Below are 24,854 nucleotides of genomic sequence, written 5' to 3'. Positions count from 1 at the left end.
CAGGAAAGTTACGAAGCTGAAAAATCTCTCTAGAAAGAAGTCCTAGAGTTGCCTGGTCCAGAGAGCAATCTGTTATATGAAATTCTTCTCTTGAGTGTACATTGTGTCCCCCTCCCCACTTACATAACATGAGCATCCTTGTTAAACTCAGGATGGAAAAAAAAAAAAAGGCCTCTTTTTTCAGAGAAGTGTCTTTACAAGCTCAGAGGGGCAGTAAGTAGAAAGCTGGGACCTGCGCCTACCTCTTTCTGGGGCTGGCTGAGCCCCGGGTCAGCAGCACGGAGGTTCAGGACGTGCACCTCCTGCGGCAGCCCCGTTGTCCCTCTGCTGGCACACCCTGACAAGACGGTGAAGCTCTCCATCAAGGCCTGCACCGGATGGGAGGCATTGACGGGCGACAACGCACACTGGGTACTGGGCTCCGGACCTGCAGAGGGAAGCACAAACACAAACCCCTCAGAAACAGCAATGAATTATGCTACAGTTAAATTAATTATCTTAGATGATCAAGCCACTGCCAATCCACCAGAGGAACCTCTCCAGGTAAGTTGTTTCCAGAACTCAATGGCAAAAAAGCTTAGCCTATTCTAAAACCCCAATCTCTAAATTCCTTTTAGATGATTTTGATATGTATTTAATTATTTAAATTCCCTTTTAGACACACAAGTCCACAAATGTATTCCTCCGGATGGAGGAAACCTCCCGTTTGACATCTGTGTTCAATTCTTTCATCCTCTCTTAGAAGAAAACCAGAAATAAATGGAATAAATTGCCTAAAGCCCAATCATAGTATGCATAAATAATATTTAACAACTAAAATTGCACCAAAAAAGTATAAGATACAGTCCCTTACCTTTAACCAGCCCCCCCCCTCCCTTCTTAGAGAGAGCAAAACAAACTTAAGAACAATACAAAACAAGATATAACGAGCAGGGGCAATTGGGGCCAGAGTTGTATAGCAAAGTTGGGGCCAGAGATCAGAAAACAATCCTCCCAAGAAAGGGAGAAGCATATGAGTAGAGCCTCAAATAGAAAAAGTAGAACCCTGATCACTCTTGGCTCCTGCTTCCTCATTCTGCCTTCCTCTAATAATCAGAACTTAAATCCTAACATCCATTCCCGCCCATCTCTACCTCCTGTGGTCCTCATTGCCTCTGTCTCTAGACAACTGTCTCTAGTCTTCCTAAAAGGAGACTCTGGTGTCCAGCACTCCAAGCCACCTTCCATGCAAGCACCGTCCACCTCACCCAGGGTGCTCAATGGGATGGTCCCTCCCAATGCGAACGCCTGCCCCTCCCATCTCTGCCGGTGTGTCCTGTCCCTTAAGGACTGCTGGCCTGTGAATAGAGCCCAAGCTCCCTAACCAGGCACACAAGGTCTTTCTTGATCAGCCCCTTCCTCTCTCTCCAGCCTCACCCCACCTCACTCCAGCAACCCCAACTGCCTTCTCCAAAGATACCATGATGTGTCTTCACTCCACGTCTTTATTCAAGCTTGTTTCCTTTACCCAAATTCCTCTTCCACTCTAACTCTGCCCCACAACAAACACCCCAAGCCAAGAGAGGTACTCTTCCTCCAACCTCACATAATTTCTCTGCCCATCTCTGCAATTTCTAGACTGTAACCACCAGTGTATATACATCTGTCTCTGCTAGTCCAGTGTGACCTCCCGGGCGGTGGGTTACTCATCTTTGTATCCTCAGCACCCATCACAGCACCTGGCATGTACGAGATGCCCAAAAAATATTTGTGAAATGAATCACTGAGCTTTAAAATAAATTGTTCCCTCCCTGATTGGTGATTAGGGCACCATTCTGGGGACTTGGATTTAGCTGTAGGGAGCTAATAGGGGAAACAGATTGCTACAATAATATGAGGTACAACCCCACTTGGACCTCACTGCACACTGGCTGGATAGATAGGAACATCCAAGAAGAAGGAGGAACCGCGATACGCCTCTGCAAGTTTGGTGTTGTCTCCATTTGATACCTGGGGAGACTGGGACTTGAACATACAGCGTCCTCTAAACCACAGGTTCCAAATGGAACCCAATGAAAGACCTGAACACACTCCAATTAGTTCTTCCTGACTTCTACATATTAAAAGTACTCTCCAGGACCATAGCCCTAGTGTAAAATGCAAATGCAGTTCAGAACCAGGCAATCCTGCACCCCCACTGCTAGACTATAAGCAGACACCCTGCCTGGTGTGCCAAGTCTATTTCAGAACTCACGGAAATTATCGAGGCTGATAAAAGTTATCTGGTCTGAAATGAAGTATGTACCTTCTCAAATAATCACTACTGCTCTCTGTGTTGCCGAACTGTGCCCAGCTGCTTTCTGAGAAACGGAGGTGGTGAAGGAAGATGTCGCAGTGGCAGAAGGCAGGAGGTACTGGACATCTGATTCCTGAAGTCCCCGGGTACGGCAAACAGGATGAACAGGTGCTCCCCCTACTGTTCCCCCTCTGGCCTCCCCAACCGCAGTGGGACGCCTGCTGTATTTCATACCCCGGAGTCTCCTACTCCTACTCAACTGTGGGGACACACTCAACTCTGGGGAACTGGTTTCACACCCTCCTGCCATAAATGTGCCATTATCACAAATTAAGCGCAAATAAAAATGCTTTTCAGGGTGGGGGGATGGGTGAAGTAGGTGATGCGGATTAAGGAATGTACTTGTCATGAGCCCCTGGTGATGCATGGAAGGGCTGAATCACGATACTGTACACCTGAAACGAATACTACAGTGCATGTTAGCTAACTGGAATTTAAATAAAAACCTAAAAAGGGGCACCTGGCTGGCTCAGTCAGTAGAGCATCTGACTCGATCTTGGGGTCGTGAGTTTGGTTGGTTGTTTTTTTTTTTTAAGATTTTTATTTATTTATTAAAAGAGAGAGAGAGAGCAAGCACAAGAGAGAGCATGAGTGGGAGGAGGGGTAGAGAGAGAAGGAGAAACAGATACCCTGCTGAGGATCCTGGGATCATGACCTGAGCCAAAGGCAGACAGTTAACTGACTAAACCACCCAGTCACCCCTGGGGTTATGAGTTTGAGCCCCATGCTGGGTGTAGAGATTACACAAAAAATTAAAAAAAAAAAAACTTTTCACCTCCATTTTTGTATGCATGTGCAAAGTTCCACCTGGCCTGTGGTTCCACCCAGAACATATCTGCAATCTGCTTGACTTGCCCTCCTCCTTGCAACACCACCATTACCCATCAGGATCTTTCTTAAATCACCACACTGCTCATCTCCACACTGGGGTTAGAGCAAAAACTCACTAGCAACAAATCAGAGGATAAGGTATTTCCCAAAGTGGGAGGGAACCAGAGAGGGGACACCCCCAGCACTGAGGACTAGCAATCCTTACCTTAGAACCTATGGTTTCTGTCCTGCCAGAGTCCAGGGCAAGGCAAATCCCACTTAATGGGCTACAGTGCTATGTGTTATACGAATCAGCCCAAGGTCAAAGAAAAAAGAAAGCAACGCACAGGGCACACTCTGATCAAGTGATTGGATAACTGCACTTTACAGAGACCCACTGGGGTCAATGTTTAAACACACTCCATATAGAGTATCTCCGACCCTCAGACACACCAGAGTAGTAGTTAGTTTTTGAGGTTCCTTAATGAATTTTTTGCCACCAAGTTTAAAAAAAAAAAAGCTACAAAATATGATTAAGCTATCCTTAAAGCCAAGAAAGCAAGAAAGAAAAGAGGAGCGCCTGGGTGGCTCAGTCGTTAAGCATCTGCCTTCGGCTCAGGTCATGATCCCAGGGTCCTGAGATCGAGCCCCGCATTGGGCTCCCTGCTCATTTGGAAGCCAGCTTCTCCCTCTCCCCCCACCCCCCACCCCCCGCTTGTATTCCCTCTCTTGCTGTGTCTCTGTCAAATAAATAAATAAAATCTTAAAAAAAAAAGAAAAGAAATTAGGAATCATCCACCCTTATCCTCCAAAGGTATATAAGAAATGGTGCCTTCAACAATTCAACATACAATGTCACTCTGGTGTAGTAAAAAAGTAAAACAAACTGCTCCTATTTATTAAGTGCTCACTGCAGGCTAGGCAGTGCTAGGTCTGTACAACCTTGGACACCATTATACGGAAGTGGTATTATCCCTATTTTAAAGAAAAGGAAAATAAGTTCTAGGCACTTAAGTAAGTGCTTTAAGGTTGCCCAGTCACCCAAGGACTGAAGCTGACACCTATCTCTGGGGCTCACATCTCTGTATGGTGAAATTTTCATAAAAACATATTGGGCATTTAAGGAAGAAATTATACCAATTCTCTACAATCTCTCTCAGAAAACAGGAGCAGAGGGAATACCTCCTAACTCATTATATGAGGTCAGCATTACCCTAACACCAAAACCAGACAAAGATATTGCAAGAAAACTAGAGACCGGTATCTCTCATTAACACAGATGCAAAAATCCTCAACAAAATAATAGGAAATTGAATCCAACAGTGTAAAAAAGAACTATACACTGCAACCAAGTAGATTTATCCCAGATACATAACATCTGAAAATCAATTGATGTAATCCATCTCATCAACTGGCTGAAGAAGAAAAATCAGAAGAAAAAAGTCACATGCTCATATCAACAGATGCAGAAAAGGCGTTTGACAAAATCTAACAGTCATTCTTCATAAAAACTCTGAGCAAACTAAGGATAGGAACTTCCTCAACTGGATAAAGAGCATGTAAAAAAAAAAAAAAAAGCCAACAACAACCCTATAGCTAACATCATACTTAATGGTGAGAAACTAGAAGCTTTCTCATTAACATCAGGAATAAGGCAAGGATGTCTCCTCTTACTACTCCTTTTCAACACTGTACTGGAAGTCCTAGCTAACGTGTAGCTAGGTATGGCCATGTGACCAAATTCTGGTTAGTAAGCTATAGCCAGAGGTGATACATGCAATTTCTAGGAGGTTTCTTATGAAGGAAAGGAGCTATGTTCTTCTGTCCTTTCCTCCTTCCTGTTAGCTGGAATACAGATGTGCTGGGTAGGGCCAGAGCAGACATCCTGGGCCATAAAATGGAAACAACATGCTGACTGGGACAAAGCAGTAAGACAGAAGTTGCCTGGGTCCTTGATGAACATGGAGCCACTGGATCAGCTCTGGACTGCTTCTTTTTATATGGAACACGTGTAACTTTTATTCAAGCCAATATTATTTTGCGTTTTCTGACACTTGTAGCTTAATCTACCTTTATTTTACTTCATCAAAAATGCCAACCTTCTTCGCACCAGAGACTCCACATACAAGGTGTCCTCCAGGAAGACTTTCCCATCATTCCTGTTCCTTTCCCCTGCCTTGGTGTGGCAAATTCCTACTCATTCTTCAGATCTCTCAAGAAAGCTCCTCTTACTTCTCTTTTTTTTTTTTTTTTTTTGAGACAGAACGAGAGAGAGAGAGCACATGAGAGGGGGGAGGGTCAGAGGGAGAAGCAGGTTCCTTGCTGATCAGGGAGCCCGATGCGGGACTCGATCCAGGGACTCCAGGATCATGACCTGAGCCGAAGGCAGTCGCTTAACCAACTGAGCCACCCAGGCGCCCCTCCTCTTACTTCTCTTACATTAGACATACACTTTTTAATACTCTCATGGTACTCTTCATTTCTCTTCATTGCACTTCATGTGGTTATACTTATATAATTATTTGTGCAATGATTTGTTTATGTCTACATACACCCAAAGACTGCAAACACCACAGAAAAATGGAACCCTATCATTCTGCTTATTGCTGTATCTCTCATCCCAGCATAATGTTGAGCACCCAGTATACACTCAAATATTAGTGAGGGAAGGGGAGGGAGAGCAAAGGGAAAGAACCACGAGATACTCAATGCTCAAAGGATTTCATACAAATAGGAGACTCTATCCCAGAGTTCTTCCTTTCACTCTTTACCCAGTAGCCAAAACTTCAATCTTGTATTAAAGGGGGGAAAAAAATATCAATCATGAGATGAGGGAGGTGGCATTCTGAGTTGCTAAGAATCAAGTCCCAGTGGGGGCTTCCCCACCCTCAAATGTCACAGCAGGCAGGAACCACAAACTTGTTTTTGTCCTCGCCTCCCAAACCCTCTGCTGGCAAGGCCCTTCCCTTCAGGTGGCACACCACTTCCCTCTGCCATCAGCAAGCCCCCAGCCTCCTGCCTCCTCTGCGTCAGGCCCAGGCCTTGCCGACCCCCTCCTGAAGCCACAGCCTGCCTCTATGTACTGGCCTCCCGGTCCTCCCCACTGGCCTCCGAGCGGCTTCAACTGCAGGCTGTTCACGCAATGCCAGAGCCACATCCAGTGAGCAAAGCTTCCACCTGGGAGGAGTGTGACCCACCACCAGGCTCTACCACACAAGCCTAAGCTAGCAAGGCGGCCACCACAGGGCCCAGATGCAGCACCTCATCTCCGCAGAGGCTTGGAAACCAGGAAAACATGTTCTGAAACCCTGGCTGACTCATCTGCTCACTTCTGTGGTGAACTGTGAGCTCTGGAGCTGCCCGTGTAGGCTCTCACTGACAGCCTCCGAAGGCTGGGAGTTTCTCTTGTGGCCACCACGGAAACCCACAGCCCATCCTTCCCTGAGCAATCCCTTCCCCACAGTCAAGAGGCGAGTGAGCAGCGTGCTCTGTGATGATGCTAAGCAGCATAGCAGAAGTTACTTGACCACAGGAAGGCTCAATCTGGGCACAAACGATAGGGAAAGAAACGCCAGCTGAAGGCAACAGTGCCATAAACACACACTTGTGTTCACTTGGCACCGTTCTTCACAATTAAAAGGCATTTTACAAAAAAAGAGGGGGGGCATTTTACAGATACTTTATCTGAAGCCTCACAGAAACTCTGTAAGGTGGATAGAACAGATATTATTTCCACTGTAAGTAAAACGCTGCAGCCACAGAGCTGGGTGCCTATCTCGATGAAGTGCTTCTTGACAGTAACACACAGGTTCACCTCCAGAGACATTTCTCACTGTTGCGTCCCCACCTGGATACTTCTGTTTATCCTAAGCATCTAGTACATGCCCTGTCCAGGATTCTTTGGGGGTAATTCCCAAAGTCTAACATTCCCTTGGTCGGAAAGCATGAGCTGAGTATATCCTTCTCTGCTGGCTACACAAGCAATTTGATCTCCCCCAAATCCTGCTGGGCATTGTGTTTTGTTTGCATGTCCTCTTTCCTACCCTGAAGTCAGACTCTGTTTTTCCTTCTCAGTATACCCTCCTCAGCTACCAGGATGCACCCATGGCCCCTATTCGCCTGCAAGATGCTACTTCTATTGACTAAAAACATTGACCTGAAGATAGCACAGATTCGAGTCAACCCTGTGGTGAGAAACTCTCCAGGTGGCCCAGACCAAGTGGCCTCCTTCACAAAGCAAGGCCCACTGTTCAGCAGCTGGGTCACCTGGGGCAACACTGTGGAGCATCTGGTGACACCCTAGGCCTCCACCTCCTGTGAGGAGCCAGGGTTTAATTCTTCACGAGTATGGTTATCATGCACCTTCTCTGGGCCACACACTGTGCACATATTGTTTCTAATCCTCATAACACCGCTGTAAAGACAGGTTAAAAACCCCATTTTAAAGTGGTGGAAACCGGGACTCCTAGAGGCTACGTAACTTGCCAGAGGTCACCACCAGTAGGGGGCAGGGTGGGATTCGAACCTGGTCTCCTAGACGCCAGGTCTGAGCTCTTCCGGGGGTAAGTCACCGAGGGCTTCCACCGTGCCTTTTCCTGGCCTTCACCTCAGGGCTTCATGAAAAAACAGACTTACTGGTCAAACATACACATTAACTCCTGTTTGATAAACTGCTTGGTTCACACTTGCAACCTTTTGGGCGATTTAAAAGGCTTCATAAACTCAATGAGAAAGCACAAGCTCATTTCTCATTTTACCAAATGTCACCTTCCTCTTTTTCACTCGTTTGCTTATCTGAACACATGGGAAATGTTCCTACGATCTGGCTATCACATCAATGTCTAAATTCCCCGTTCCACTTAAAGAAAAAAATGCAAAGGGACTCACCCTTTCATTATGTCCTTTAGCTACAACACAGCATTCCGATCTGTTAGAGAACCCCCACATCCACACTGGCTGCAGGCCAGCCTTAAGGCTTGAGAGAATGCAGACGAAGCATCTGGGAACAGATGCATTTGCTGCACAGACTTTAAATTTAATCTGTCCCCAAAGAAACTAATATCACACCTTACGCAAGGAGTAAAATATTGGGGCTGGGGGACTGACTGGGGGAAGGAACAATAAGTAATTTTCACATTTAATAAATGTGATCCTTAAGCATTTTAAATACCAATGCATACCAAGTTGACATAAACATCTGGTACCTATTGCACATAATTTCCAGCACACAGATTCCCCATATCACCCAGGGTACTAATGAGGAGTGTGTGTTCAGCTGCAATAAAAGTGGTAGAGATGCAGAGGGAATCGAGGGGTAACATTATAGCCTGGGACCAAGACATTGCAGTGGGGAGATTTTATTCCAACAACACCATTGGCTAATAAGGGTTTCTGTTATTGTCCCACGGGGAATTCTGCAATGCTGTCAGCTGTGAAGAAGGACAAACTCCCACAGATTGTACGCCCGGGCACTGCAGGATCTATTCTGCCCCTGAGCTGAAAATTCCTTCTACCCCCACGGGATGCAAGAATCTGTAGGAAAGGGCACCCAAGATGATTTCTCAGCCAATAGTACAGCCTGGCTCTAAGTGAGCGTCATGGAAGGGAATGTGACAAACTCCAGGATATGATGCAAAAGCAAAGCTCCAGGAAAGAACACCTGGAAGGCCTGAGCTCAAGAGTGCCTGCAGCATACACAACATATGCTGGTGTTGATACCGTCTCCAATTACAACACTGTGGAGATACAGCCCCTTGGGGATGGAACTGTGGAACTCATCACCATTAAAATCCAAAGGGGGCCCTTCTACCAAAGTCCCACCTAGATTTTTCAACAATAAAACTTGGTTTAAGGCAAAAGCTTATCCCTGGTAGGAAAGAGACAAGCAGAAGAGTTTCTAGTATTCTAAAACCTGTAATGCGTATTTCTCAGGAAAAAAAACAGCCAGATTTCTCTACAGCACAACTCCTTAGACATGTCTTATCATAGTTTCATCCTCCAAGTGAATACCTAAATCCAGACCTTCCTCTTGACAAACCAGCCCTCTTCCAAGAAGTCAACTGCCAACTTGTTGGGCCAAAAGCCAATGCATATTTGTATATTGTTGTGTTCAAATCATGGTGCAACCATACTGAAGAATTTCCTGTGTTCAAGTTATGTTTTTAAAAGTTCAGAAAGAAACAATAGGAGGGCATCTTTAAGAATTTAAATTCTCAAAGTGTTGGGAAGTGCCAGGTTATAAAGGGCACTCACTCTTCCATCTAAGCAAGATACCACACACAACCAAGAGTATCAGAGGGGACTCATGCTGCACTCTGAGGAAGTGGGGTTTTCTCGTGTTTTTTATAATCTGAAGAGAACAGGCAGCAGAGGAAGTATGTCCCAGAAGTCACCACTAGGCACAGCAAGAGAAGAGTCCTGTATCAGGTGGTTATAAGAGGAGCACTGGACCAGGAAATATGACAGCCACCATTTTAAATCCAGATCTGCCACTTACTAGTTGCTTAACCTTGTCCTTAAGCTTCCCATAATCTCTTTCTCTCTTACTTTATGAGAGGCTCATAGATCATGAGACACTCTACATGCCAATGCTTTACAAATTTCAAGTACTATTAGAGACATAAAGTCCCCTGAGGGGAAGAGAAATAAATGAATGAAAAAATTTTCTCCGTTGAAAAAAATGTTTTCTTTATGAGTTTTTAGAGTGATTAATAAAATATCTATGATAAGATGTTCTTACACTACTTCCTAGCCACTACTCCCCAAAAATTATTTCTAGGGATTGCAGTGGAAAGATTTAAAATAAAACTATGTGCAATATTAGAGTAAAAATTCCTGTTCTCTGAGCAAATTCTAGAAGTACAATTCCCAAAGGTGAGAAGAGTCCATGTTTCTGCCTCCAGGGAATTTCCAAAATCCAGAGAGTAATCTGGCATCATCTTGGCTGACTTTCTTCTTGTTTACTTTCAATCTAGAAGATGAAATCTCATCTCCTCTTCTGACGAGATCTAAAGGAAGCTAGGAATAAAGGGGACACTGGCTCCCCTTCAGTATTCATTTATGGGGAGATCAGAATTTATGGATAGAAATTATGGGATGTTATTGCCATAACAAATGGCTCAGCACTGAGACCAAGAACAAATCTGAAGATTGGAAGGATGGAAGAAAATGGAATCTGTTTTCTCTTGTATGAGGCTGAGAAAGTCTACTTCTCTATTTAAAAAAAAAACATACTTAATTGATCTGGATTCAAAATATTAAACACAATTTAGTCATGTAACCAATAAAAATTATAATTTGATTCCTACCAATGCAGTCTTTTCTGACAAAGTGAGACTTGCAGCGCTAGAAAGCTGCCCGGCATTAACCCTGAGGGAGGACATTCACCAAACCCGTTCGTCAGACCTCAGCTTAAACCTAAGAGAGTCGCTAACCTGATTTTCTTTTTACCTCTAGCAAACTGATTATCTGATGATAAAGAAAGAAAAAGATGGGAGGAAACAGAGGTAAGGATGTGCAAAGAAACACAGAGGTACAACATGCTACTGTGAGCATTCTCTGGGACTGGTGAGCCCTCAGTTAGGGCTGGGGTTCAGGGTCTGGGTAAGTGGCAAGACAAGAAGCTGTAAGTGGGGGTATGGTCAGGAAGGATGGAAGGAGAAATCCACAACTGCTGGAGTTGAATCAAAGCCTGTAACCAATAGTCCTGATTATAGATAGGACACAAGAGATTAAAAAGAAAAATCTACCAACTTTTGTTCTGGCCATGTAAAATAATACTAATTACAGCCATGTGTACAAACTGGGCCACGAACTAAATAAAATACACTGACTTTAAGGATTTTATATATAATCAAGGCATTCAACAATTGGTTGTTAAAGGCATGAAGGAAATGTTTAATATGAATGCCAAATGATCAAGCATCAATGTATACGTCAAACTCAATTACAATAATAAACCATATTCCTTCCTCTTCAAGCTAGGCAGCTCACTGCTCAAGTGTTTCTGTTAAGAGGGAAACAGAGCTGACGGTTTGTAGAGAAATCTATGAACAGCCGGTGTGCTGTTACTTCTTTCACCGTGAAGTTAAAAGGTTCAGGAGAATCTATGGAGCTGTTGTTTCCAGAGTCTGCAACAGTTATGGGTCAATCAAGTGGCACCATTGATAAGACCGCTAGGTGCAGACCAGGGAAGAGGAGGGTGGTGCCCAGCTAAGTAGCCCTGGCTCAGAGCCACATTTTCCTACCTGATTAAATTAACAGACTCCATAAACCTGTTATACCTATTATACTTTTCCTTTATAGCCAATATCAGTTTTTAGTTATAAATCTATTTGGGCATTTGTCTGTGTGCCATTCATTAATTTGGGCATATGTCTTATGTCTTCTACTTAACTGGAAACCACATGAGGACAAGGACCATGCATGTTTCTTGTGCTTATCCTCTATCTATGCTGGAGCCTGGCACGGTGCCTGGCATGTGGCAGGTGCACACAAATACTTGTTGGGTGAAGAATTCCTCAAACAACCAAAACCCTAATTCTCTACAGACCATGAAGCCAACTGTCCCAGGTTTGTATCTCAGCCCTGCCACACTTTAGCTTTGTAACCTGGGGCAGTTACTTAACCACTCCATGTCTTTGATTCTTCCATCTACACATTGGGGATAATCACAGCATCTGCCCCATAAGACAGTTAAGTCTTAGGATTAACTCATTTTTATTACTATATGACTATAATTATTATTACCATCTCTCCAGCTATGGCACGTGTCCTGAAAAAAAAAAACAAAACTTTTAAATCTATCTCAACCTCCTTTTGCATTAGGAATCACAGAATATTAGAGCTTACGGGAAACTGGGTTCCATGTAGATCAGTGTCCTCACTGTCACCCACAGGGCAAAGGGAGTTCTATGGCATATTTCATTACATTGCTCTTTGTGTTATTGTGCTTCACAGATACTGTTTTTTTTTTTTTATAAATTCAAGGTTTGTGGCAACCCTGCGTTGAGCAAGTCTATCAGCGGCATTTTTCCAACAGGATTTGCTCTCTTCGTGTCTCTGTGTCACATTTTGGTAATTCTTGCAACATTTCAAACTTTTTCATTATTATATTTGTTACAGTGATTTGTGATCAGTGATTATGACTCATGGAAAGTTCAGGTGATGGCTAGCATTTTTTAGCAATATTTTTACATTAAGGTATGTATATTGTTTTTTTTAAAAACATAATCCTATTGCACACTTAACAGACTATAGTAAATTGTGGGGGAGGGAGAAGCAGGCTTCCCACAGGGGCTCGATCCCAGAACCCTGGGATCATGACCTGAGCCGAAGGCAGACGCTTAATGACTGAGCCACCCAGGTGCCCCGATCTTGCTTTTTAAAAACAAGCCATTCAATTAGCCCAAAGTTTCCGATTTTGGGGGCACCTGGATGGCTCAGTCAGCAGAGCGCGTGACTCTTGATCTCGGGGTTGTGGGTTTGAGTCCCACGTTGGGTGTGGAGATTACTTTAAAAAAAAAAAAGTTTTAGATTTTGCTATGCTGGGTCCATAAGCAACTTCTGAAAAGATAAAATCTAAATGGAGTTATCAGTTTAACACTAGGCTAGAAGGGAGGGGTTTGATTCAATCAAACTGTATTTAACCTAAAGACAAATATAAGAAATTACTGTACTGCTGTTTAATAAACTCCCCCCAAAATTTAAAGCTGAGGTAAATGAGATACCTGTTCAGAAACCACATCTACTAAGCATGCTCATGACAAAACTCTACACACAGTTAAAGTGCTGTCAAACACACATCTGTATCTGACAAAGCAACCTTTCAAAACAGATGTGTCATAGGATGTTTCAAAGCTTAACTTTTTTTTTTAAGTTTGTCACATTTAATCAAAGCAATTTCTGTTTTTCGGAAATCTGTGTGTTATTTGGGGGGAAACTTTTCTTCGGTGTTTTTCCACTCTGGATCAACTAGCTCCTCTCTTTTCCTCCCAAGTGAAACTTCGGAAACCACTCTGCCACAGGGAATTCACCTTTTCTCACATGGAGACAAGCTCTAATACTTTCAAATGGTCAATTTGAAAATGTAATCCTTTGCATGCCAAATCCTAAAACAGAAAGGACTTTGTTTCAAGATTTGCCCAGAAAAATGTACCAAAGCTTAATCCATTACTTATTTTTTTTTTTAAAGATTTTATTTATTTATTTGAGAGAGAGAGAATGAGAGACAGCACGAGAGGGAAGAGGGCCAGAGGGAGAAGCAGACCCCCTGCTGAGCAGGGAGCCCGACGTGGGACTCAATCCTGGGACTCCAGGATCATGACCTGAGCCGAAGGCAGTCGCCTAACCAACTGAGCCACCCAGGCGCCCTTAATCCATTATTTAAAGTAATAATTAATTCCTTTGCCTGGTATTTAATATCATATTCCCTTCCCCTCCCCCACCCCCTTACTTCATCTGGCCCAAAGAAACACCGTACCACCATACAATAAAGGCTTCATTTATTCAGCACTGACTGGTAACGAGATATATACCACATAAGCAAATCTTCCAAATTAGTAAGGCTTGACTCCTTTCAAGAAAGAGACTTAAGTCATTTTTATGGGAAATCTACCTAAAAGGTACTACATACATAATTATTTCCTGGCCACCCTAAATATTCTCAGCATCCTGAATATCACTAATTTTTTTTTTTTTTTTTGAGGACTTGGAGGTCATCATTATGAATAGTAATTAACAACTTATTAAACTTCGGTATGGTATTTCAGTTTTTGTCTCTACAGCAAATGGTCCCATATTTGTGTTTTATACTTCTGCCTATACTTTTTTTTTTTTTAAGATTTTATTTATTTGTCAGAGAGAGAGAGAGAGTGCAAGCACAATCAGGGGGAGAGGGAGAGGGAGAAGCAGGCTCCCCGCCAAGCAAGGAGCCTGATGTGGGACTCGATCCCAGGACCCAGGGATCATGACCTGAGCCGAAGGCAGACGCTTAACCGACTGAGCCACCCAGGCGTCCCCTTCTGCCTATACTTTTTATACTTCTGTTTTTCTACACTGGCTGCAGGTCTGCCTCTCTGCTCCAAGCCCATCACGTGTCATCTTTCACACTCAATTCTAAGTCAGCAGCTTGGATGAGGGCCATCCCACCTACAGAGTAACCTCTATGGACTTCTGACGGCTATCCTCCTTGGAACTCACCAAATGTTTTGGTTTCCTTCATGTGCGACAGATGCACAAACCTGCTATAAAAGTGACACTGTATGACAATATTAGCAACAATATTAGTGACACTGTCCACACTGATCTAACCTGAATGGCAAGCCATCAAAGAAAGTGAAGCATATGCACTAAGGGTGAACTGCTGGGAATTTAGTTCACACAAAAACTGTGCTAAAGGCCCTAATCTTCTATCACTCTGGGGCTTCAAGCATTTTAGAAATATTATCTTTTCAAGAGGAGGAGAAAGCAAATATATGACGAGGTCTCCTGTGTGTGCATGTGTGTATACTCTTTATTTTTCAGGATGAACAGATATTAACCTGCACGTCCCAGGTTAATTACAATTTTAGCATCATCTGCACATTCTTCTACACTAGAGTTCTTCAACGGAACTTGTAATCACTATTCCTTCCCATCTTCACTCCGCCACCAGTCCTAGAGGACAGTGTCCCTGCGATCGGATGCTGCTACCAGTAGTCCCTGTTTTGGGTCAGTACAAATGATCCATTGTGTACAGTACAGTGGAGGGCAGGCTGCATGCTGGACAGTGCCATGTCACAAAGAAAACACACAAAGCCACCAAAAAGCCCCTCTATTGATATTATCGGCGGCTTTCTAAAACCAAGTCATGACACGGAATCTTCCCCGCCTTCTGATGTTAGTTGGAAATATGGGTCAGATTGCCCTCTTTGCAAACCATGATTATGTTTAAAAAAAAAAAAAAAAAAAAGACAGATACTGAGGAGTTTAACAGACTCAGAGGCTCACGTTTTAAAGCTCTTTTCTGGAATGAAATAGTGTTTCTTTGCCCCAGAGATAACTCATAATTTATCCTAAATTTTGACCTTTTTTACTGTAAAAAGCATAGGAAGTTGCATGGAAACAATGAATGGAAGTGCACTTTTTTATTAAGCAAGAACAGGAAACTTTCAGTAGTTTATGGTAAAACTACATATTTGAGCCAAACAGAAAAATTAAACTGTGCTCTTTTAACTCTTTTCACTCTCTCCCATCCAAAACATACAAGAACATGCAGAGCTGACACCCATGAAACACATCTCGAGACCAAGAAAAAATGAACATTTACAGGCTTCAAAAATATATTTTCCCCAAATTACTTAATGAGCCTCTTCACACGGGCCTACACCTACTTATTCTATTATTGCATGGCTCAAATGAGTCATAATAAAACTCTGGAATATTAAAGACAATAAGTGAGGAAATTCCAGAAAATATAAAAACTATTTCAGGGAACCAAAACAGAACTGTATTTATTTTTCTATCCTAATGCATAGGAATGAATAAACCAGCAAATAAAACAGGTACTCACAAAAGTAAACACACATCTGGATGCAGTTCTGTAACATAAAGTCTTCCAAATTTACCACCTCCTCCATACTAGAAAAATTATTTCCTTAAACAAAGTTAACCCCAAGCACCCCTCCACCCAACTCTAAGAACCTTCTACTATACCAATTTAAAAACAGGTTATTTTTGAGTCCATGACACCCCACACAGCAAATGACACTTAACAGGGGCTCCATGCATGTTACAGAAAGGAAAAGCCCACATGTAATTTTCATTCACTTTAGTCTTAATCCAACCCTGTCCAGGTCATGGCTCCAAATGCATTAAAAACATAACCCTTCCCTGAGCCTCAGTTTTCTCATCTTTAAAATAGGGGTAATACTTATCCTGGCTAACCCCCAGGGTTATTATGAAAGAAATGAGATCATGCATTTGAAAGTTGTTTTTTTAATTCAATCAGGAAGCCCTATAAAAACATAAAAATATTACCGATAAATATATGAAAAATCAGTAGAAAAGAATATCCTTTCTCCTCACAGGCCTACCCTCTCTCTTTAAAAAAGCAGCTCACAACATACAATAACAGACCTTAAGAACAAAGAGAAAAGAAGGCTTATCTTGGGGATAGAAGCCCCAGGTTCTAGTCTCAGCTCCGCCAGTAACAAGCTGCTTGACCTGGGCCACCTGTAAACGAGGGCTAACCCTGCCTATGCTGCCAAAGCAAACTAACGTAATGGATAGCAAAGAATTCTACAAGCTTAAAAGCAAGACACCTATAGAAGAGACTGATTAATTAGAACTGCCTAACAAAAATGCTTGGACTTTCATGGCTTTATTATAAAATCGGATGACAAGGAAAGAAACTGCCTGTGGCAAGACCCATCCTAAAAGACCCTCCCCTAAAGAAGACTAAGAAAGACAATGGAGCGGAGAAGCCTCCACAGTGGAAATGCAAGTATTAATTATGTAAAGGGACGGGGGCTTTAGAAGTAGGAACGTTGAGAAAATAACTATGCATTAGAACCCCTTCAAGTCCAATTAAACTTATAAATTGACATATTGGGTCAGATTTTCTCCATTCCCGGTTAAGACAGAGGCAGGCAACCCTAACTCTACATGTGCATGCCCAGCATTCCAGAACAAACAGCAGGTCATGCAGAAAGCAGCAGAAGGAGAGTAAGAGGAGAAAACAGATCAACAAACTACAACAGATTGGTCACTTAGTAATTAAAAAGAAAAAAAGAAAAGAACCGATTTGAAAGTTCAACTCGAGGCTGAATTCCTATCAGAAAACTACTGGAGGCCAAAGCCTACATCTGCATAATACTTTAAATCTGAGGCTGGTCTTTGGAAAAACATTTGACAAAGATTATCAAAACATCTATTTTTCTTTCTTTCTACTCATTTTTCCCCATTATTTTTCATATTAACCCCTGAGCTTCACTCACCACTCCTGCTTTCTCAACTACAGTAAGCAAATACGTATAAATAGGGACTGGATAGACACTGTATAACATATTTTTCTATATCTATTCTTTTTTTTATCAGATATTTCTCTTTTGTAAGTGCATGAATGGCAAATATTCATACAGCTAACAGCCAACAAAATGAGCTGGTGCACAATGCTGATGTTGGAATCATCCTAACAGTGATTAGACAGTGTCGGATTCTCCTTGGATTCCAAAATGCTCACTTTTTAAATGAGCATACCACCTCTTCCAGCTGTGGGGTCTTTCTGGGATTTTATTTTGAAAATCACTAGAGACTGTGGTTCACACCTATTGGCCTTAACTGAAACTTTAGACTTATGCTATAAGCATTAACATTCAAGTACAGCTTTACCTGCTGGGAGCACATTAAGAGCAAAATGGAGCTTTAAGAAATTTAATTACATGTATTTTTTATATCCCTCTATGTAAGCAGAATAAACCATCCTTATTTCACCACTTTTTCCCCTAAATTAATACAGAACTTCAACTATAGAAGGATATGATTATTTTTAATTACTCCCATATAACCGATATTCTTATTAAAGAAAACATCCTGGGGCGCCTGGGTGGCTCAGTTGGTTAAGCGACTGCCTTCGGCTCAGGTCATGATCCCGGAGTCCTGGGATCGAGTCCCACATCGGGCTCCCGGCTCGGCGGAGAGCCTGCTTCTCCCTCTGACCCTATCCCCTCTCATGCTGTTTCTCTCTCTCGCTCGCTCTCAAATAAATAAACAAATAAAATCTAAAAAAAAAGAAAACATCCTGTCACCACATATGAATCCAACTAATCATTGAGTACCTTATCATTTATCATCTCATCAACTATGCATTTGACAAAATCAAACTGTGGCCCTAAGTAGTGAAAATTACTGGCCTCGCTAACAACTCAAGAACCCAGTATACAACAAGAATTCTAGTTATGCATTTGCTTTAAAATAAGAACAATAACTTTTAACTCCGCCTTAGGCTGTGGACTTTGCTTCTAACTCGATGGAGGAAAAAAACTACCACGAGGTCTAATTCCAGTTAGCATTAGTGTGTTAATGCAAATCCCTAGCCATCTGATAGTATTTTTACAAACAAAGCATCATAAAGAATATTCTGTTCAAAAGGCATGGAAATTGTGCTTTTCCAAGGTCCATATTTGACAATCTTTAGGAGAAGATTGTAGATATCAGCACAGTGTAATATGTGAGATGTAATCCCTCTTCATGACAAGGTCACTTGCAAAAGAACACTCTGACCTTGGCAAAGTTCTCAAAAATTTAGACAAATAGGAAATGCAAGAAGTGTTTTTGTTATTTCATTGTTGGTGTTTGTTTTCAAATATTGCCTGTCTTAAATCACCTCCTTGATTTTTAAGCTGGAAAGGATGCAAATGTCTGAGTTACTGTAGTCACCCTTCTCCCTCTGCTTTTAACTGCCTATAAAAAGCAAGCTCTATAGACCCCAATCTTAAACTGTGCTGGCCTTGCCAGGACAAATGTTGGCCCATGTATTCCAGCAAGGCCATGAGTATTCTGAAGGTCAAACAAAATATGGATTATTTCCAGTCAGAAAGGAAGTCTTTGCTTTCTGGAAGGTGGCCCCCAGCTCAGCCTTGACTTGGTACGCTACAAGGCAAGTAAACCAAAAACTGGAAAGAGCCTTCATTTTTAATCAGTACTTTCTGAAAAATGCTACTGATAACAGGGAGAGAATGTGAATGTACTTGATGTTCACATTTCCCTCTGTCTTGGCTTTTCTCCTTTTACAGATGCATATACACATGTTTGAAATAATACTTCGCTAACGAAGTTTTCAATGTAAACTACAGAATGTCAATTTGGATTCCTGCACCATTCATGAAAAAGGTTTGACACATCACTTAGGGTTTTCTTCCTATTTACCAAACAAGTTTCTGTAAGTCCTGCCCATAGTAAATAATATCCTAGTAATAATGGTGCTAAAACAGAAAAAGGCGGGGGGGTGCCTTTTGATGTCTACTTTTCATAAAAGCCTAAAAACCTAATTGTTTTCAAATACTAAGGTATAAGACCCATTGGACCAGTTGCGATTTGCATGCCTATGGGGCAAACATAATATTCTCTTTCTTTGGCACATTGAAACAGAAAGAAATCTCATCTGCCTTTTTTGCAGATGAGGAAACTGAGGCCCAGAGAAATTAAGGGACAGTTTAGCTTGGCTGTCAGCACCTACCACAACACAGCACCACTCTCTTCTGGGGTCTGGTCATCCAGAAAGGCCTTCTGCATCCCCAGCTCTGGCACCTCATCTTCACTTCCCGTCCCTAACATGCTGAAGGCCCACCTAGACTTTTAACACTCACCCAAATGGTCTTCACTGCCTTCATGAAGCCTCTCTCAGCTAGATGAAACTCACCCCTTCCTCTGGATTCCTGCAACAGGCTGGTTCCTCTCTGATGGCCACACATCATAGCACTAAGCTGCATGATTCCCCCCACATCTAAGCATATTAGAGTCAAGTCAAGTGTTTTCTTATTAATCCCTCCCAGCCCCTAGACAGGACCTCGTACATAGTAAGTACTCAATAAATACTTGTTCAATGGAATTATTTGGGTGATGAATGAATAAAATGGTATTTCCAAGGTTCCACAGCAAGTGGGCAGCAGAAGCAAAACTAAAACCCAGGCTTCATGAGGACCAAATGCAGCTGGTACCATGCCACCATGAAAATCCATGGCTGCGTTTGTTTTCACATGTGTGGTGAGCTGTGTATTGTGTAGTGTGCGCACACACGCAAGTCCTCACAACCAAGCAAAGAACAGTGAGACTTCTCACCATTAACTAAGCTTTGGTTTTTTAGTAAGTGTCCCCCACAACCTTAACCTTACCTGTTATTTTATATCAAAATTCTAAAACACTGGATCATTTCCTCTTTTTCCCTGGCTTTTTTAAAAGTAAAGTTTAGGACAGCAGGAAAACTGCTGAGCTGAGACACAGAGAAAAGCTGACTCTGCACATGCCTCATTGTTTTCTATTTTCATTCCAGCACAGTTGTGGCTGGAAACCAGCGTTTAGGATTCCCAGTGGACCTGTGTCCCTGGTGTTTCAAAACGTTACACTTCATACACTACTCAGAGAGGTGTGAGGCAATTGAGTATGTTCTCTCATATATATCATGTATCTTTGGGGAAGTAAGCAAAATACGTGTTTGAGGAAAGGAGGAGAAAAAAGCGACCAAGGGAGTTTTCAGAAATGTAATTACACATACACAAGTGGGACCTTCCGTGTGTGTTTTGGAGGTGGGAAGTTTAATGTAAACATTGACTACATTTGTGCTTGCGACTTTTATATACATACTGAATCACCACACACTTGAGCACACATCTGTTAAAAATGCTGACACATTCATTGTGAGAACATTATTTACTCTATAAGGGATTTGTATTCCGTTGTTGTTTTTTTTTTCAGGTTTTCTTAACTTTCCTCCTCAAATATATTTGATACCTTCGTTTTAAATTTTTGATTATTTTACCGTCAACAGGATCCTCCTACGACCCATGGACACGGGTCATTTTGCCAGAAGAGCAGAACTGATTCCTCTTTCCAAAGTGCTCAACTTTCGCCTCTGGGAGGAAAGGCTGTTCATACCTACTTCAGGGGACCTACAAATACAGGGTCCTTCCTTGGAAGAGCTCAAAACAACCCTTCAATGCTGACCATCACCCCAGTCCACCGTCCCTGTACAAAGGGCCACTTCTCAAAGAGCTAAGGCATCCCACCAGTTGAAAATAACCTCTGACCCATACGGAAATGAAAACTCAAAGGGAGCAGAGAAAATCTTTCCACTGAGGGCCATTCTCCTATTGGGGGGAGGGCCTCCAGAGTCAGCTGCATCGAACATAAGAGCCTTTCCTGGTGCTGATTTATTTTTTTAGCATGATACTAAATCCACAGCCCACAATAGCAGGACATTGCTGTCAGGGCACCAAGGTCTCTCAGTGTAGCTGCTCTCCCAGCCTCCCGAAGCCATGAGTCATACCTCTACGCATGATGACAGAGATAGAGGCACACCCCACCCCACCCCCAATCTAGAGGATGCCCGCTCTTTCTCTACTCACGCTATGATGCGTTATTTCAAGGACATTTTACTTCCTATAATTTTTCTCCTTAAAGACTTTAAGAAGAGAATGGACTGGCTTCAGGACAATGGGTGAAGAGACACTGAACTGGTAATCAGAAGACAAGGGTTCAAATTCTGAATTGGCTCCTTAGAAGCCATGTCACTTAAAGCAAGTCACAATCTCTCCAGGTCTTTGTTTCAGATACATGGTAATAGCAGCACATTTTTCTTGGGATTGTTAAAAGATTTCAGTGAGATAATACATAAGAAAGTACCTAGTACGTATTAGGTAGTTACTAACCTTTTGCCTATAAAGCAATCATAATGCCCAGTTAATACATTTCAGAGGGTGTGACCATTCAATAATAAAGGCCAGTAAGAATATTCTGAGCCCTTTGCAAAATATTCTCAGCCAGATTTGGGTAGCAACTGAAGTGGCCAACACCTCTGTAAAGGTATTACACCATAACTGTAATTACACCATAACTTTACAACATAACTGTAAAGGTATTACAGTGTTACAGGCGTAGGTGTTAACTGCCATAGTATTTACAATAGAGAAATACTAGAAATAACCTAAATGTTCAGGAGGGTACATCTGTACCATGAAATATATACACTGCAGTTAAAATAGTGTTATTTATACTGACAGAAACATCTTAATGACATATTAAGCTTTTTAAAAAAATTATAGAAAAGTACGTAAAGAATGATACAACTTAAAAAAAAAAAAGAATGATACAACTTATTAACTCCCTAAAACTATGTGTAGATGTACATAAGTGCACCGAGAAAAAGGACTGAATACATAATTCTAACTGTAAATAGTTCTTACCTATGGTGGGGGTGGTGCTAGAGTGGGGTCAGGGAGCTGAATGGGCACTGAGACGCTGCTCTGTGTCTCTCTTATTTAACTTTTTACCATGCACGTGTATTTTAAGTATAAGTCGTATAATGAACACAAACAGTTTTATTTGTATGATTAAACACTAAAAACACATACTCTATCATATAAATAATTTTGATTAAAGCCAACACTGGTTGAGTAGTTTTCTGCTCTGGATGTCTTATTTGGGGCAGCATCATATGCGGTTCAAAGAAACCACCACCCCAGTGTCTCCGTAGGCAGCAGAGAACCCTACTCCACTTGTGTGATAACAGCCTCTCCTCTACTTGAGGGCTTTGGCCCCACTTCCTCCTCCTCTGTGGCCAGTGCCCCAGCAGACCCAGGATCTTGCCTGGGCTCAGTAGCAGGCAGTAGTGAAAACATCTGGCTTTGACTCCTCATTCTGCATTGTGCCACCTGAGACTTTGCTTTGGTTTTCTAATTTGTAAAATGGGGACATACCTATACCTTGCAAGGCTGTCACAGGAATTATATGACACATGCTAACGTGCCCAGTAAAGGGCAGCTTTTAACACCACTATTATTAACCAGGCAACGGTATGGGTCTCAAGGTCAATTCTCATCTGTAAAATGAGACCCCAATATTTGATTACTTTGAAAGCTTCCAGCTATAATATTCTATGAACATATAATAAAGTAGAAAAGTAGACAAACATGCTGAAAGGTGCAGCCAGGCATCTGGGACCAGAGAGATGAGACAACCTCCGAGGCAGGGCCTTGGCAATGATGTGACTTGGGTGACTGTTATAACATCACGGGGTAAGAAGAAGAGAGGATAAGAGAAGCTTTTGTTTTCCAGTCCAGAAGACTTAGAATTTAGAGAGATAATAGAAAGACACACAGAGAAACATATTCATATTCTTCTACTGCCAAATAGAAAACATTTTCAGTATCCCCTAACACCTGCTTGTACTAGTACCTAGTACCTAGTACCTGCTGGGAATAGCAAAGCATTACAAAACAGGGCAGCTTAGTGCGACTGGCCCAAACACAGCCTTCAACCTCCAACCCGCTCAACCTTCTGGGACAGAAGTTCAAGTTAAATCCTTTTAGAACCAATAGTATCTCTATATAACTACATCTATCTTTTGGGGCTCAGTTAAAATTCCACCTCCCGTGTTAACCTCTCAAACCGTCCCCATTAAAAGCCATCTCTCTCTTTGAATTCCCATAGACTTTGTTCTTCAGCTTTCTCAATTTCTACTTTACGTTACAGTTCTTTGAATACCTGTTTTACCTCCCTTACAGGGCCATAAACTCCCCTGTAAGCTGAATAATGTTCCAGTCAGTCACCCACTCACAAACATTTACTGAGCATCTAGCTGTATTTTATGAGGTATCATCCAAACCACGAGGGATACAGAAATAATAACACTTTCTCCATCTTCAAGGAGCTCACAGTCAGATGAAAAGATGGGCAGATGAAAAGTGAAAAATTTCAACAACCAAGGTGCTACGGAGACATGGAGAATGAACCTCCCTAATCCACCTCAAAAGAGGGAAGATGAAAGTGTCAAAAAAAGTCTTCCAAGCAGGTGATGTCTGAGGTAATTCTTCAGGATTAGTTAAGGGGTGCCTGGCTGGCTCAGTTGGAAAAGGATGCGACTCTCGATCTCAGGACTGTGAGTTCAAGCACCATACTGGGTATAGAGGTTATTTAAAAATAAAATCTTTAAAAAAAGAAAAGAATTAGTTGAAGCTACCCAAGCAAAAAGGAGAGGAAAGGACAAATATGTACTAAAATCAATAGAGGGGGCGCCTGGCTGGCTCAGTCGGTAGAACATGCAACTCTTGATCTTGGGGTCATGAGTTCAAGCTCCATGGTGGGCGTAGAGCTTACTTAAAAAAAAAAAAAAAATCAATCAATCAATATAGGTACATCTACTCTGGAGAAATGGGTGGCAATTGCACTCCTAGGTATTTATACAAGAAAAATTAGAACATATGTCCACAAAATGACATGTTTGCAAATGTTCATACCATTTTTTTCATAATGAAAGGGAACAACCAAATGCCCATCAACAGGTGAATGAATACACAAATTGGGGTATAGCCATACAATGGATGTTCTCAGAATCGAAAAGGAAGAAACTACTCATACGCAGAACAATTTGTTACCGCAAAAACATTTTGCTGAGCAAACAGAGCCAGACTCAAGGGAGTACATGAAATTCTGGAACAGGCCAAACTAACCTATCATGATAGAAAGCAGGTCAGTAAGTGCCTGGGACAGGGATATTGACTACAAAGAGACAGGAGAACTGGGGGGAAGGAGGGGAGCGATATAAAAAAATCTGTATCTTCCATAACTTGATTGCAGTGGTGGTTAAAGAAGTATATACATTATCAAAACTCATCAAACTGTACCATTAAAATATATGCATTTTAGTCCATGTAAATTTTACTTCAATAAAGCTGATTGATTTTATTTTTTTAAAGACTGCTATTTATTTATTTATTTGAGAGAGAGAGAGAGAGAGAGCGTGCATGTGCAAGCACCTGTGTGAGCAGAGGGGAGGGGCAGAGGGAGAGGAAAAGAATCCCAAGCAAACTGCACTGAGTGCAGAGCCCCATGAGGGGCTCAACCTCATGTCCCCCGAGATCATGACCTGAGCCGAAACCAAGAGTCGGATGCTCAACTGACTGAGCCACCCAGGCACACCCAATAAAGCTGATTTAAAATAAATAAATAAATAAAA

The 24,854-nt window shown here is 42.1% G+C and overlaps 1 protein-coding gene across 12 annotated transcripts in view; it reads right to left on the bottom strand.

Moving 5' to 3' along the window:
- TGFBR3 (transforming growth factor beta receptor 3) overlaps positions 1-24,854 on the bottom strand; it is a 250,516-nt gene that overhangs the window by 166,238 nt on the left and 59,424 nt on the right. For all 12 annotated transcript variants that reach the window (XM_081818777.1, XM_081818779.1, XM_081818780.1 and 9 more), the window contains exon 3: positions 243-427. In XM_081818777.1, the coding sequence (XP_081674903.1) occupies positions 243-427 (185 nt within the window). The remainder of the gene's footprint in view (positions 1-242; positions 428-24,854) is intronic.

The sequence above is a fragment of the Leptonychotes weddellii genome, chromosome 4 (genome assembly GCF_054177405.1).
Source record: "Leptonychotes weddellii isolate Sample4059 chromosome 4, ASM5417740v2, whole genome shotgun sequence".
In the NCBI taxonomy this organism is placed as follows: domain Eukaryota; kingdom Metazoa; phylum Chordata; class Mammalia; order Carnivora; family Phocidae; genus Leptonychotes; species Leptonychotes weddellii.
This window is presented reverse-complemented; position numbering and strand designations above follow the sequence as displayed.